A 17039-nucleotide genomic window follows, 5' to 3' on the forward strand; every position below is an offset into this window, starting at 1 on the left:
TTTGATATCTCAATGTGGCATAATAATTTTCTATCCAATCTTATGCTGTCAGTTTTAATTTTAAAAAAAAATTATCTATCACAATCTTACATTATATTAGTACCTCTTCGTACACGATTTTACTTTATATATCTATACTATGTAGTATATATAGATGTATCAAACTTTATATATAATATAGATTTCAAAAATATATTTAACCACTCAATTATTTCATAGTATACATTTTTCTTTCTATCATATCTTATCTCATGATTTAAAATTTTGATATCTTTCCTTTTTATTATTATTATTATTATTATTATTATTATTATTATTAAATCTTCTTTTTAATTTCTTTTATTAACCTAAGTACAAAGTAACTATAACTCTCATCTTCGTTGGATACTAATTAAAATGTTTCCTACTTAGAATTCACACATCCAACACCACCTTTCCTGTATATGTACATTGTCTCCACCATAATTTATGTTTTAAATGAGAAAGCGATGTCATCTAATTTGGGAAAATCTCATGTTTCTTTTTTAGTGTTTTTTGTCTCACATAAGTCGGGTAAAAATAAAATTCCTGTGAATTATATCTATTTCTACTATAAAAATATGAATAAAGGGCAAAGTTTTGCATTGTGTATTTACTACATTGCCCAAAAGATATGAATGATTGGTATTAATTGCGGGCATAAGTAGAAAAATGATATAAAATTTAAGGTCAAATTTGGGATGTGCAATTTCTACAAAACAATATGTTGTTCATTCATTTAATTGATGCATTTATTATTATTATTATTATTATTATTATTATTATTATTATTATTATTATTTTACCACCCATTGAATACATTTTAATGCCATCATATTCCTAATTCATTCTAAAAAATAATAATGAGAAGAAAATTATAAGATAATGCATTATTTCTACTAACTATTTTTTCTTATAAACTATTTTTTAATTTTATAAATTAATCATTATTATTTTTTATCTTAAAAATGTAAAAGTATGGGGTAAATTAATAATTAACAAGCAAAAAAAGCTCTTGTGGATTATGTTCTAAGTGAATTATTTTTATTTTTAATATAAATATTTATGGATAATAATGATTTGTTGTCTTGAAAAATATAGAATTATGAGGTAAATTAAGAGGAAAAAACTAGGGATGTAAACGAGCCGAGCCGAGCTTTTGAATGTTCAAGCTCGGTTCATTTATAAACGATCCGAGCCCGAGCTTATTTAACGAATATATTCATGGCTCACGAGCTTATTCGAGCTTTTATCGAGCCAAAACAAGCTTAATATATTTAAACTATAAATTTAAATATTCATTAAATTAATTAAAAACTAAGTTATATATTTGAAAAAATATAATATTATTATTAAAATTTGTAAATTAAATATCAATACTATTATTTTTCGTCTAAGAGATGACTTACAAGCTTGTTAACGAGCATGTTCACGAGCTAACGAGCCGAATATTGTAAAGCTCGAGCTTGGTTTGTTTGCCTTAACGAGCCTCATTAAACGAGCCCGAACGAGCTTTTAACGAGCCGAGACCCGAACAGTTCGCGAACTGTTCGTCTCATTTACATCCCTAGAAAAAACTGTTATGATTATAATAATATAATAGTAAGATGCTAATATAAATTATGAATTAATATAATTAATTACACTAACAAATACAACAATAGAATAATTCACATACTTTTTGTACTATGACAATAAAATAACTGATCATTTAAAATATTTAAGCAATATTTACACTTCTACGAAATTTGTGTTTAATATAATATATAGAAATATAATATCACCATAAATTTTATGAAGAATAAGTTTCATAATGCAATAATCTATTAATAAAAACTTGCTATATTAGAAAAAAATAAAAATAATATAAATTTTTTTGAACTCTTTAAACACAACATTTTAATTGGTTTATTAAATATCATATTGCATTTGTAAAATTAATTATACACTATAGCAATATAAGTGAAATCAAAAATTAAATTATTTTCATATAGTTTCTTTGTTATTACAAATACATTGTGTCAATTCACCTCTTATTTATTTATAGAAATTCACTTTCAATGAATTGGTTTGAATTATTTTCTATCAATTTAAGAAAAAAAATTAAAACACATTTTTTAAAAAAAATTATAATAAAAAATAAAATTTAGTTACGACATATTTATAAAAAAATTTGAAAATAATGATACGTCATAATTCAATAGATTATAAAAATAAATTAGAGAAATAAAATTTTATCGAAACATAATTCTTAGGAAAATATAAAAACTATTAACATATAAAAATGATTCAGATGTTGGAAAATAAAAATATGCATGTATTCTTTAAAACTATTAAAGATAATATATATTTATTTTATTATGACTATAAAAGTATAAATAGAATGACTAAGTTTTTTAGTATGGATTTTTTTATTTTGCCTTTGGATTGTATATTCATTCGATTAATTGTATTGATATGAGATTTTCTACATAGTGTTTTAAAAATATAAAAATTGATATATAAAGTGAATATATATTTGAAAATTAAAATATATTTTAAATTAATTATTTTTAAAAAAATTATGTATATTTAATAATTTTATCTTTAAAAGTTTGAATAGAAATAAAAAAAATTCATTAAAGAATTTGTCGATAAATAATTTCATGAAAACTTGGTGAAAAATGAATGTAAAAAAATAAGAAAAAAATATATAATATAAAATATATGTATAATTTGGAATTTAAATAAAATTAAATATTATAAATTTCATTCATAAATATAAATAAATCAAAGATAATGATGGAAAAATAAAGAAAAAATTGTAATTTTAGTCCACTAATATTTGATAATTATGATTTTGGGTTTATATTTTCATATGAAATAATTACATACATATCCCTGTGAAATCTCAAAATTTCTAAAAATCCATTATGAAAAATGAATTATCTATTAACTCCTTGTGTTTTCAAATCTTGAGCACATATATCCTCGCGTTTTCAAGTTTGAGCATATCCCCATATGCATACGTATTTTTGTAGCCGTTTTATGTCCAAAATTTGAAACACAAGGACTTAACAGATATAAAGGGTTTTTAGCTATATCAAAATTTCAACTTTAGTTTAGTCTTGCGTGTTTCGATTTTTGACAATTTTACTTATTGTTTCTCAAAAATGCTGATGCAATACTATAAACGTCTACGCTACAAAAATATCACATAAAAAAAGACTCTAAAATCGTAAGAAAAAAAAAACAAATATAACAGACTTTGAAATCTGATAACACAAAGTATCGGAATTATAAATAAAGAATTTTATAGAATCAAAAAAGCAATTTTTTCAAAAATAAATGTCAAAATGTAATCCATATTTAATCTAAATAAATTTAAGACTCAAATATAAGACCTTATCAAATATTAAAAATTCACTATATCTTAGAAACAATAAAACAAATGAATATTATTTGAAATTTTAATTATTACTTTTTTTATTTTTATTTTAAAGGTGAATAAATTTAAATTTATTATTTGTCTTATGTTATATCTAATATATTTTCACGTGTCTAACCCATGAGACACGTGTTAATGATTTTATAAATATCATACTATATTTATAAATTTAATAATATATTATTACAATATAAATGCAATCAATGAATAAATTATTTTTATATAATTTTTTGGTATTAAAAATACATTGTGTTAACTCGCATCTTATTTAATTATAAAATTTCACTTTCAGTGAATTGGTTTGAATTATTTTCTATGAATTTAAGATAACAAAATTTAAAATACATGAGCATCAAAGTGGTTTTTTCTAAAATATATATATATAATAGAAAAATAAAATTTGGTTACGACATACTTATAAAAAAATTTGAAAAAAAACGATACGCCAAAATTGAATAAAAATTTGATAATAAAAATAAATTTGAGAAATAATATTTTATCGTACATATTTCTAAGGAAAATCTAAAACAATTAAAAAAATTGATTAGATGTTGGAAAAAATTTATATTCATTAAAATTATTAAAGATAATAAATATTTATTTTATTAAATTATGTATTATTTTGATTAACATAAAAATGATTAGATTTTGAAAAATAAAAATATCTATTTATTAAAATTATTAAAGATAATAAATATTTATTTTATTAGATTGTGTATTATTTCAATTCAAAACAATTAAGATAATAAATATTTTCACTTTAAATATATTTATATATATATATATATATATATATATATAGATATTTTACAAATAAAATTTTTTTTTACTGAAATTATTAAAAGAAAATCATGTATATTTAATAATTATTACTTTACCTCTCTAAAAGTATGAATAAAAAGGATAAAATTTTGCAATTGTGAAATAACAAATTTGTCATTTTATTTACACTATAAGTAAGGTCATATAAAAATATAAAAAGATATTAAAGTAAAACAACATTTTAGTTAGAACTTAAAAGTAAATAAATATTTTTATTATATTATATGTAAATATTAATATCCATAAATAAATTATACACTTTCATTAAATTGCAAATAATGCGTCCATTAATGTCATTAAATAATTCATTTTTTAATTATTATTTTTTGAAAGAACCATTTTTTAATTTCTCACAATTTGTCTTTATTTATATTACAACTTATGTAATGTTAGGCAATTTAAAAATATATAAGAATAAGCTAAATTTTAGTTTGTGACTTAATCGAGTTGCAGTTAATCAAATAGATAAATAAATTTTGAAAAGAAAAAAAGGAAAAAATCAAAACTTACGGTATTAATATAAATAGTTAAAATTAAAAAAAATATAAGAATATAAATCTTGAAAAGAACAAAAATAAAAACTAAAATTTTCTGTAATAATATTAAAAGTTAAAGTTAAAAACATATATTTACGAAATTAATGTATGAGTATAAATTAAATCTATTACCTACATAAAAATGTGAATAAAAATGATAAAATTTTATCATTGTGAAATCTATTTATCTATTATATATTACCTATCTAAAAGTTTGAATAAAAAAATAAAGTTTTATCATTGTGAAATAAAAAATTTGTCATTTTATTTACACTATAAGTAAGGTCATATAAAAATATATAGGGATATAATACAAGTTAAATGACAAAAAATAAAAATAATATAAAAGTTACATGACTATAAATGAAAAAATATATATATATATACCACAACATAAGTACATATATTTACGAAATTAATGTAGGAGTATAAATTAAATCTATTACCTACATAAAAATGTGAATAAAAATGGTAAAATTTTATCATTGTGAAATCTATCTATCTATTATCTATTACATATCTAAAAGTTTGAATAAAAAAGTAAAGTTTTATCATTGTGAAATAAAAAATTTGTTATTTTATTTACACTATAAGTAAGGTCATATAAAAATATATAGGGATATAATACAAGTTAAATGACAAAAAATAAAAATAATATAAAAGTTACATGACTATAAATGAAAATATATATACCATAACATAAGTACATAACCCAAAAAAACATGGGAGTTAAATGATCAAAATAAAAAAACAATATACAAGTTACATGATTAAAAATGAAAATGCATCATAATATGACTAAAAATGAAAACATTCAAGTTACAGGATTGAAAATACAAATTCACCATTAACATGACTAAAACTGAAAAAAATGATCTTTGTATTATTTCAGTTGATTTTCATAATTAATAATTAAAGTTTATATGATTTTTATTATGATGCCGTGAAAATCTCGATAATTATAAAAAAATAATAAATAGATATAATATATATAAACAAAGTATAATCACATGCATCGCACGTGCTGTTTACTAGTATATAGAAAAGGACAATTCTTCTCTTTTAGCTAAATTTTTTGTAGTGAGTTATGTCCAATTTCATTATCCTAGAAGAACCCTCGTCTTTTGTCCCGGGAGGGGTGACTGGTCGGTAGCCGCAAACCTCATCCTCTTTCCCAGTATTGGGAAGGAAAATCGGGAAGGCACCATCACCATCCCGGCTTTAATTGAAGAAATAAAACTCTCTCAGCTGTTGTAGTCAGAAAATGAGTTGACCATAAAATTATTGTATCACAAGAGATTTAAACCAAAAAGAAAAAGGACAATGCTATGTGTACATAGAGTTGTACATAAAGGGTTACACGTCAATTAAATTAGGAAAGTATCTTAAATTTTTTTTCTCTTCAACCTACAATTTTTTGTCTTACTCTAAAAACTTTTCTCTAAAATATTATTATTTTTATTCTATTACTTACTTTTAGAATTAATTTACCGAGTTCAACAAAAATAATTATTTTATAAAATTTTAAAATTTAGCTTTCAAATTTAAATCATATATAAACGAGATTTTATTATTATGTATTTAAATTAAAATATATTTATTATTATTATGTGTAATAGTTAATATTTTGTTAAAAAAAACAAAATCAAAACTCAAATCATGTAGGTTTGAGTTGATCGAGTTAGTCGAGTTTGGGTCGATCGCTATTGATTTATTCGGGTATTGATTTTTAAAAATAATTTTTATTTTGTGTAGTAAGTATATTTTAAATTTTGTACAATTAAACTTTCAATTTAAATTATATAAAACTATATAAGTGAGATTTTGTTATTATGTATTTAAATTAAAATATATTGATTATTATTATTATGTGTATTTAATTATTTTGTTAAAAATAAAAAAAAATTCAAATATTTCAGGTCAACCCGAATCCCAAAACCTCAAAACCTTAATCCGATAATTTTCTGATCAGCTCGGGTCGGGTTCAATTTTGACACCTCCTAAAACTGCACAATAAATAATAAAATAAAAAATAATAATATTTTCGTTAAAAGTTTTTTTGAGCAAAACAAACTATTGAAAATAAAGATATTTTAAAAGATTTTTGATATACTTTCCTAATTTATAGGACGTGTAACCCTCTATGTACAACTCTATGTACACATAGCATTATCCAAAAAAAAATCCTCAAATTCTCAAACAAATGGATCATGGAATAAGAAACAAAAGAAGTAAACAATGTGTGCAACAACATTGGGGATACAAGAGATTTATTCAACCAAAAAAGAAAATTTTCAAATTTCCAAACAAATAGATCATGATTCATGGGAATAAGAAACAAAAGAAGCAAACACTGTATGCAACAACATTGGGAGCCTGGCCTATATGGGCAATCTTAGAAACTTGTAGAGGGCCATACTTTTCTGAATCTCTTTTGCTCTTGCGCCAACATAGATTAGATCCTTCATCTGAGTTAGAGCTTTATCAGAATATGTGTGTTATGATCTGTTAGTATATAGTAATAAATGACCAAATTGTCCAAATTACACCAAATCGATCTGGAAATAAAGTTGAAATTCAATAGCTTACTTCTTAAAGTTTGTTGTGATTAGAATAAACCTATATATATTTAGAATATTAGTTAATAAATTAATAAAGAATGGATGCATGCGTGGCCCAATACAGCAAGATACATTTTATTTATTTATTTTAATAAAGTAAGATACATTTTATTTGTTAGTTCAGTAATACATACATTTTTATTTTATTTTATTTTATTTTTGAAACGTAATATACACGTTTTCAGAAGACTTGAATGGAAAATTTAATTAGCACAAGAAATGAAAGACGAACCAAGCTCTATTTAGACATTGTTTGGATTCACCTCTGTATCTTATAAATTTTTTTGCTCGAATTTTAAAATGATTTACGTAAATTAAAGATGATATATGTTATTTGTATCGATATATTTTTATCATCTTATCGTACGAGTCAATTTTTTTAAAAAAAATATTAAATTCTTTATAAGTATATTACACAATATTAACTGTTCGTTATATCTTTCAAAAAAAAAAACAAAAAATGTTGGTTATAAAGTCAAAATCTTAGAGCCTACTAATTAATTAATTATTTAATTATAATCCATTTGGTATAAATACATAGGAATAATTCCTTCCACGGGACAAAAATATTGAGACGTAGTTATCACATCATAAAATTGGGATTTGGGACATTATTAATCCAACTAATCGGTAACAAGGCTCAAGCTTAGAGCGGAGAAACCCATGGTATTGAATATATGATCCATTTTTTTTAATTAAAATTTTTGTCGACATATTTCCCAAAATTAAAACTAGAAATTCAACATTGCAAAATAAAACGAATGTAAATAATTTTAGTTTTAATTATTTGATATATTTATAATATAAAGTGAAAAGAAATCGTACGTAATGATATATTTGCCTTAAAGGTACGTATGGATTTAATCATTAAACCATGCATATATAGATACTTGGAAAAAACAGGGGGACGAAGTATTATGCAAATAGCATTCCCCTAAAAATCCATTTCCAATCATTCAAATAGTTTGCTATATATATATATATATATGTTAACCACTACAAACAAACCTTTGTTAACGATGTGTAAAGTGATCAAATATTGAAAGATTATAAAATTATTAATAATTTATTACAAACTTTTATCACATCGCCTATGGACATTACCAAAAACCAAGAACTGTCATTATCAAGAATGAAGCAACAAGACAATTAGAGCTAAATTAACCATGAAACACTAAATTGGAATCTCCTATGGAGATTAATTCCAAGATTCTCAGTTTGGTAGTGTATAAATATTGCACCAAATGTGATATATATATATAGGCCTTAGGAAGAACATTAATATTCATATATTCACAAGTAGATACAGCAATGGGGACAATGCAAGAAGATGAAGGATTAGGCTATGGAAGCTCCTTGCCTGTGCCAAGTGTTCAAGAAATTGTAAGGAATGATCCCACGAATATCCCCGAAAAGTACATCAAAGAGGTCGAGGACAGGCCTAAACTTTCTGATACATCCCATCTTTCTTTGCATATTCCTATCATAGATCTTTCTCCGCTTGCCAATGGAGACGAAGCCGAAAGAAGAAAGTTGGATGTTGCATGTAAGGAATGGGGTTTCTTCCAGGTGAAAATGTTGAAAGTATATTATTTTATAAAACTATCATTGATTCATCATATATCTATTGACTATTAATCCAAACTTAATTATATAGTATAATGGATCCCTTCTTTGTCTATATATATATGAAAGAAAAACAAATGGTAGCATATATATGATGAGAATATAATTGGTATGCAGGTTATTAACCACAACTGTGATAAGGCTATACCCAAGATGAAGGCAAGTGTAGCAGCATTTTTCGCTCTCCCCTTAGCGGAGAAGAAGAAATATGCTATGGCCGCGAATGACATTCAAGGTTATGGACAAGGTTACGTGGTCTCGGAGGATCAAAAACTCGACTGGAATGACCTTATTTTCTTGATGACACTGCCATCTGATATGAGGAATATCAAGTATTGGCCTCTCACAATACCCTCTTTCAAGTATGTTTGTTAACTCAAGAAGAAATATTAATGTTATTGATGAGTATATATATAGTTAATAGTTTCATATGATTGTAGCTAATATATGATCACAGGGAATCTGTAGATGAATACGCGATTGAAGTTCAAAGGGTGACAGATGAAATATTCAAAAACTTGTCGTTGTTAATGGGAAAGGAAGAAAATTGTCTCAAAGAGTTGCATAAAGACATGAAACAAGGCATTAGAATGAACTATTACCCAAAGTGTGGTAGGCCTGATTTGGTACTAGGTGTTAGCCCACATTCTGATGCTAGTTCAATTACTTTACTTGTGCAAGAAGATGAAATCACTGCTCTACAAATCAGGCACAAGAGAGAATGGGTGCCGGTTAAGCCTATTCCAAATGCCATTGTTGTCAACGTCGGTGATGTTCTCGAGGTACGTGAAAAAGTCGTTTCTCTCTTGTCTGGTTGAGTTCAAGCTATCTTGAAAGCTGATAACGAGCGACATTTGAAAAATTGATGAGCTACGATATGTCGATATGTACTTTTGCGATTTATAATTGACAATTTCTATATATGTTTTCTTGGTCATGGAGGCTTGGAGCAATGGGATATACAAGAGCATCGAGCATAGAGCGGTTACTAATGAAGAAAAATCGAGGATATCAATCGCGGCATTCGTGATCCCGGGCAATGAGGCCGAGTTGAACCCAGTTGAAACCATGGTGGAAGATGATCGCTTCCCCCAAATTTACAGAAATGACGTTAAATATATAGATTATCTTAGATACACTCTAGCCAAGAAAATGGATGGCAAGTTGGCAAACATAGAATATCTCAAGTTGGAGACATAAGTTTTAAAATTTGGGCACAGAAATCAACTCCCAAAACTTGATTCTTGTGTGAGGTTTGTTTGTTTGGTGGATTAATTAACTTATACATGTGCGTGTGAGGGTCCCATTGTCTTAAGTTTCACTGTTTCACATGCAATGATTTACCAAGATTTTATATTACAATTATCAATCTTTTTTATGTAACGTTCAGTGTGTGGATAACTGATGGATTGTTTGTAATATCTAAAAATAAAAGTAAGTAATTATATATATATATAGAGAATTTTTCAGCTGCCCAACAATATTTTCTTATCTTGTTTCTGACCATTAAAATTCGGTATCGGGTTTTAGTTATTTTTTTTATTTTTCGCATAACTAAAACACGGTACCGGGTTTTAGTGGTCGAGAACGAGTTGGTCATCATTGGTTGGGCAGCTGAAAATTTATATATATATATATATTTAACAATCATGAAGAAAAAAATGATAATAATTTATTTTAAAAGATTGCAAAAACTATCTAAATCTCAAATTACAATCCACAAAAAGGGTTTTAAATTTTTATATATATAGGACTCAATTAACATATAATTACGAGATCACTTACATTTGCGTTAGGCAATATACAAAACATAGTATAAATATTTTACACCTTTTGTGGTTATAGAAAATCATTTGATTGGTTGGAGTATTATTATTTTTATTTGATTTTGTATTTTGGATTTGAATTTAATGATTTTAAATACATAATAACAAATTAATAGACTTGTTTGGATAAATCCACTAATTAACAATGGATTTCAAATAACACCTAGTTTTTTTTAAAAAAAAAATAATAATAATTGTAGATTTCAAATACATCCGACTACGAATTCATCTAAAATCTTTATTCAATTACTTTCTCTGAATCCTCCCATCCAAACACAGAGTGTACGTGTGTTACTGTAAAATAAAAGCTTGAGGGACGAATGAAAAATAACCATTGTTTAAGGACTTAAAGGTAGTTTAACAATGCATAATTATAATTAAAAAAACTCTCTTTATCTCATTAATTTAGGCTTCTATGTTTTTTCACGGTAGATGAGATCCTACCATATGGGTAATATCCAAACTATGCATCCAATAGTTCTTATTTTTACACATAGGCGTAATTAATTATATATTATTAACGTGACAAATCATGAGACATTAGATCTATCATTGGGGTAATACTCATATGCTAGGTTGAAATCTACATTTTTTTCACATATAAGATTAAGAAAGTGTTTGAAAATATAAATTTTATAAAACAAAATTTCAATTTATTCTTATTTGATAAATATTTTAATAAAGTAAAAAAAATGTATAAATAATTAATGATATCGAATTAATAAGAGCAAATTGGTGTAAAAGTGGGGGAAAAAAACTAAAAATATAGAAAATTGGACTCTGTAATTGGGACTTGGGTGGGAGTGATGCAAAAAAGAAACAAATACCAAAACGACGTCGTGGCAAGACGAAAATTTATGGATTACATTACATGGTTCCGACATAAATTCCAAAAACTTGCGAAGAAAAATGCGGTTTTCAAATTGATAAATATATATATATATATATATTATAATAAGAGAGCCCTACGCGTTCGTGTCAACTCAATTCCCGTGCCTCGGAACCAACATAGATCCAACCAAGATCACATTTTTCTATATGATCCTGTAATTTCAGCGGAATCCAGCTCGGTAAGGACCGTTTCTTGTTTTCCAATTGTGTATGCTCTTGTAGCATTGCGAGTTTTTGTTGTTTTAATGGAAACAATCATCATCTTTGTTAGGAGAAATGGGATCGAATTTTTTTTCCTTTCTGGAAGATTAATGTTTTTGAATGGCGATGTTATGCGTGGAAAAAGATTGTTGTGGGGTTGGAATTTCGTGATCATATTTACTTGCTACTAAATTATTTGATGTTTTATTGTAGCTCGGGGTATGAGGTGAACTCGAGCATAAATTTTGCACCAAATTGTTGGTTCTTTCGTTTCTTTTGTTCAGGAGGGTTGGGTGGTGAAATGCGTGAAATTTGACCCAGAATCGGTACCCGTGTTATTTTTGTCAGCGAAATTGGAGTTGTCTTTGACGGATTGCCTGCTTGAATTGTTTTTTAAAAAATAAAAAAAAATCGTGAAAATAAGCAGATTGGTAGTAAAAAAATGTGCTTTATTTGATTGGAACCACAATCTGGTGATTTTTATTGAGTTATTCGATGGTTCTTGTTAATTTCATTTTACGTGTGATTTGTGGAAGAACTGGTTGCATGATATTTTGCAACAATTCCCCCACAATAGGATGCTCCATGTATTGTTTTGAAGATAGAATGATCTATTTTAGATTTTGTGCTGGTGTATAAGGGGGCTTTGTGCTGTTGGTTGAATTTTCTTTTTCATTAAGTACACGATCCTTCGATTATCAGCATAAATTTTAGATGATATTTTGTTGCAGAGAAAGCATGATAGCTGCTTTGTTTCCTATGTTAGAGATCTATTTGACTGAATCTCATCAGTTGCTAATATGGAGAAGGTTGTGGATAAGAACTTGTTTTGTTCATGAAATTTATTTAGAACATTTAGAATAATTGCTAATGATATTAACTGATTGTTATTGATTGTGATACTTTGCAAACACCAAACACCTTGATTTTTTTTTTAAAATAGAAGGCTTGCCGCGAGTTGATGAAATTTTGAGGATGGCAGTTCCTTTTTCTCATTAAAACAGCTGAGAGGTTGGCGCATGGGTTTGAGTGTTCTATTTTCTCTTTCACGAGCACAAAAAATTTGAGTTATCATCAAGTATAGGCGTAGCTCAATCTGCAACAGGCCTTTATTGGATTGTACCTTTTTTTTCCCTTTTATGGAAGGATAAACCCGCATTCTGTTGTTTAGTGCTGCAACAGTTTTTGAAGTACCATGAGTTTTGTTTTCCGAGGCACGAGAGGAGATATAGAGGCTGGTTTCCAAGGATTGATTCCTGAGCGGCGTGCAGTGGTAATATAGTAATATACTAGCATTTTCTAGTTTTGCGTCTGTAAACTATCGACTTGTCTTCATTTTTCTCTATGCGTGATAACAATTCTCACTGACACATGATTGTCTCTTAATTAATTCTGAGCAGCGGGTTCATGCTGCTCGGCCAGTCAATACAAACTCGCTTGCTTTTCTTGTCACAGGTATTATCTCTCAGATACCATTTTATTTTGTTTCCTTTGTGTTAGTTCATCCCATTGACCGTGTTGTGCGATTTCTCATTTTATGTGGCAGTGCTATTGCTGTTTATGATTTTGAACTCGCATCAAATGTCTCCAAATTTTTTGGTTGGTGTTCTTCTCTATGAAATTGGCTTATTCACATCAATCAGTTGTAAAATACTAAATATTGAATCATTACCCTCTTATCTACAATGCAAAGCTTTGGCTTGTGCTTGGTGTCTTTTTTATGGCAACCACCCTTAGGATGTACGCAACTTGTCAGCAACTTCAAGCACAGGCTCAAGCTCATGCTGTTGCTGCTAGTGGACTTCTTGGCCACACAGAATTACGGCTGCACATGCCACCATCTATAGCTCTCGCAACGAGGGGGAGGTTGCAGGGTCTCAGACTCCAGCTTGCTCTTCTGGACAGAGAATTTGATGATTTAGGTATGACTTGTGGAAAAGTTCTGGTATCGAGCTATAAAATGTGTCCTATTTGTATTTGATCAATTTAGGGGTGTGCAGTAAGTAAAAAAATATTTGATGAAGAGTTGCATGTTATTCATCGTCCAGATTATGAAACATTGCGAGCACTGGATGCGGACAATATTCCTGCGGCCTCAATGACTGAGGAAGAGATCAATGCTCTTCCAGTTCACAAGTACAAGGTGTCAGGCCCTCAAAGGTTAGCTGAGGTGGAAATTTTTCCTTTTAGTAAAATATGAAAATCTTGTTGCCTTTTATCTTTCTTATTGTAGATGTTCAGTTAATGTATTTGTTAATAGGACTTTGGCAAATACTTTTTGCTTATCAATTCTAGCACACCTTTTCCGTATTGCTATCTTAGATTGTTTTGGTTTAGCCACTAATATGTCAGCAGGAGCATATATATATACATTTTTTTGTGAAATAGTCAGCAGGAGTATATTTACTATATGATTGCTGCTAATTTCTATGATGACACGCTATTGACACTCAGTCTAAAATTTTTTTGTTCAGTTTTTTAGTTATGTTATAGAAACCCTTCATTTAACCTCCAATGTTGATTTACACATTTGGTTGGTTACGTGTTTCGATATTTTCTGATAAATTATCATACCAAGCTTTGTTATAAAATGCAGCAAACAAGAGAGGCAAGCATAAATCTGTATATTTAACTTAGGAATTGACATATACCATTTATTGAGTGTTGGCATTATTGATTTGTATATCTATTTTTGTTTGATTGTTTATGTTACCTTTTGTTTATTCACAAGGTGAATGTGTTGAACTGCATTGTAGGGTAAAGTCTTGAAGTTTTAAAGTTCAAGTTTTTCAGTAATTCCAACTTTTCTCATTTAAGTGTTGAATGGACTGATTGTTGGTGTGTTTCCTTTCTAATCTTGACACTTTGTTTGTTTCCCTGAATTGTGTTGTTCAATTTATGTGTTGGAATGAGGGAAAAAATGTAACACGGCATGACAGCAATTATGTTCTCTCTTTTGTTTGAGAGCAATATTTCCTCTATCATTAGATAAGGTTTTACATCTTTGCTGATTTTTCATGGATCTTTCTTCGGTCCTTTTGACAGCATTGGTCCATCTGTACTGCAAGCTTCTTCTTCCAATTCAGTTGAGGTACAGTGCTTCTTCCACTTCTATTATTTTAGATATGGCTGGTTTTTGTGCTGACACTTGAGGTATTTTATTGGCTTTTGCTTCCAACTCAAATTTAAGGCACTGGAATCACTATTGCTATTCAGAAATATATGTCAACCCTTGTGTCTTGAACATATTTTATTTTCATTTTTTTAGTGCTGAGATATGGATTCACTCAAATGTCACGTTTGTTCTTCTTGTGGCACTTTACAGTGTACTCTGGAAACTTTCTAGGATGTTGTATATACATGTATGATAAAAAACAACTTCAAACATTCAAAGTGCTACAGATTGGTATCTGCTAATTGACATAAGCAACTTTATTTGTTTAGTCCTATATTCAAGTTGCACGGCCATTGGCAGTTGTATAACACGTTTGGATAATAACCTAGTCTAAAAAGATGATTGAAGTTGACGCAACATATGAATGATTTTGTTCCGGTCTTTTTGGAGTATCATTTCAGAGAATGGGGTTTTTTAGAATGTATCGAGTAATTTACTGTACTTTTGGTTTTGTTTTTGGGTCAAACAAAAATTTGCTTTAGCTGTCTAATCATATAATATAGGTGCTTATCTGGCAATTGTTTTTTTAATTGTAATTGGGTATATAAAGAAAAGAATTAATTATCTCAATGATGTAACAATGAGTTTTTAGAAAAGAAAGGAAAAATTAGTGTTTTTTTTGTTTCCAAGGTTAGAAAACATTGTTTAAAAACATACTCAAAGATATAGTGAATTTTGTTATCTTTGTTTTTCTTTTTTCTACCAATATAACAAACTTCTCCCTGCTGCTTTTTGTGATTCTAATAGCAAAAGATAAAGTTTTACTCAATGCTTTTCATGAATAGGGTATGCGCAGATTTTATTTTTCTTATGTTGCTATTGCGTTTTCTCCTTATTTGAAGCCATGAGATTTAGAAAAACAAGAAAGCCTTTCCATATATCCCCTTGTTTTGTTGTGCCAGTACAGTTTGCGTGGCAGATCCTTGTTGTTTTCGTCATTAACGAATTCCCTTCTGTTTTTTTTTTAAAAAAAAATTATAAATGCAGAAGAAGCAAGATCCTTCAAATGCACAAGGGTCAGTAAAGACCTCGGATGATGATTTGACATGTAGCGTATGCTTGGAGCAAGTTGACGTTGGAGAGCTCATTCGTAGCTTGCCATGCTTGCACCAGGTTTGTTTGTGGCACAATTTTTTTCGTTTGTTGGATATCATGGTACATTGTTGTTTCCCCGTTTTAAAAAATACGGATGTGTACTACATCCCATTTGTGTTTCACATGATTCGGTGTAATCAATGTTGTGAGACGTACAGCTTCACTTGGTTACGGTGTTTCTTTAAAGGCCATTCATCAATTTATTCTTGCATTCTTTTACAGTTTCATGTAAATTGCATCGATCCATGGCTACGGCAACAAGGTACATGCCCAGTTTGCAAATTTAGAGCAGGATCACAATGGTCTGAGACTGGACAAGGTGAAGGCGATGCTTCGTATATGGTCTAGCTTTACAGTTTTGGGGATGTAAAATTATGTGCTAACTTGTCCTTGCAAAAAGAGGTATAAATATGTACACTGGTCCAAAACTTGGATTCGATAGAATATAAAGATACTTGTTAATTGCATTGGACTGCCCGGCCCGGCTGCCTCGGCTTGGGATGTAAACGAACTAAATCGACTAGAATATTAGTAAAAATTTAAGGTTCTAATTCAATATATTTGATTTGAAGCTAAAAAATTTAAGATTTTTCTGGGGGTTCGAACTTATTCAAGAATTATTTGAACAATTCCTTGAAAATCAAGGCTCCATGATAAAAGTTTCTAAACTCGAAATGCATATATATTAAATATGTAATTATATTATATTAATAAAATATTCAGAAGTAACCAAAAAAGTTTCAACATATTCGAACTTGATGTTGAAGCTCGGTTATGTTTGATAACTTTATATAGAATCAA

At 27.8% G+C, this 17039-nt stretch overlaps 2 protein-coding genes across 5 annotated transcripts; both read left to right on the forward strand.

Annotated features, from left to right (window-relative positions):
- The first annotated feature begins 8744 nt into the window (after positions 1 to 8744).
- Positions 8745 to 10250, forward strand: LOC140878036 (protein LATERAL BRANCHING OXIDOREDUCTASE 1-like). Its single transcript, XM_073281637.1, has 4 exons — positions 8745 to 8993; positions 9168 to 9412; positions 9508 to 9832; positions 9993 to 10250. Exons 1-4 carry the CDS (start codon positions 8745 to 8747, stop codon positions 10248 to 10250), a joined length of 1077 nt encoding a protein of 358 aa, XP_073137738.1.
- A 1549-nt stretch (positions 10251 to 11799) lies between these two features.
- Positions 11800 to 16794, forward strand: LOC140879718 (E3 ubiquitin-protein ligase SDIR1). 4 transcript variants are annotated; one of them, XM_073283574.1, is made up of 10 exons: positions 11805 to 11946; positions 12912 to 12979; positions 13140 to 13241; positions 13369 to 13423; positions 13515 to 13567; positions 13662 to 13890; positions 14017 to 14128; positions 15014 to 15059; positions 16131 to 16256; positions 16461 to 16794. In XM_073283574.1, exons 3-10 carry the CDS (start codon positions 13164 to 13166, stop codon positions 16584 to 16586), a joined length of 825 nt encoding a protein of 274 aa, XP_073139675.1. In that variant the 5' UTR covers positions 11805 to 11946; positions 12912 to 12979; positions 13140 to 13163; the 3' UTR covers positions 16587 to 16794. The 4 variants fall into 4 exon arrangements, with proteins under 4 accessions (XP_073139673.1, XP_073139675.1, XP_073139672.1 ...); XM_073283572.1 differs by lacking the exon at positions 12912 to 12979 and having other exon boundaries at positions 11800 to 11946; XM_073283571.1 differs by having other exon boundaries at positions 12912 to 13241.
- The last annotated feature ends 245 nt before the right edge of the window (positions 16795 to 17039 follow it).

The sequence above is a fragment of the Henckelia pumila genome, chromosome 2 (assembly GCF_033568475.1).
Source record: "Henckelia pumila isolate YLH828 chromosome 2, ASM3356847v2, whole genome shotgun sequence".
NCBI classification, from domain to species: domain Eukaryota; kingdom Viridiplantae; phylum Streptophyta; class Magnoliopsida; order Lamiales; family Gesneriaceae; genus Henckelia; species Henckelia pumila.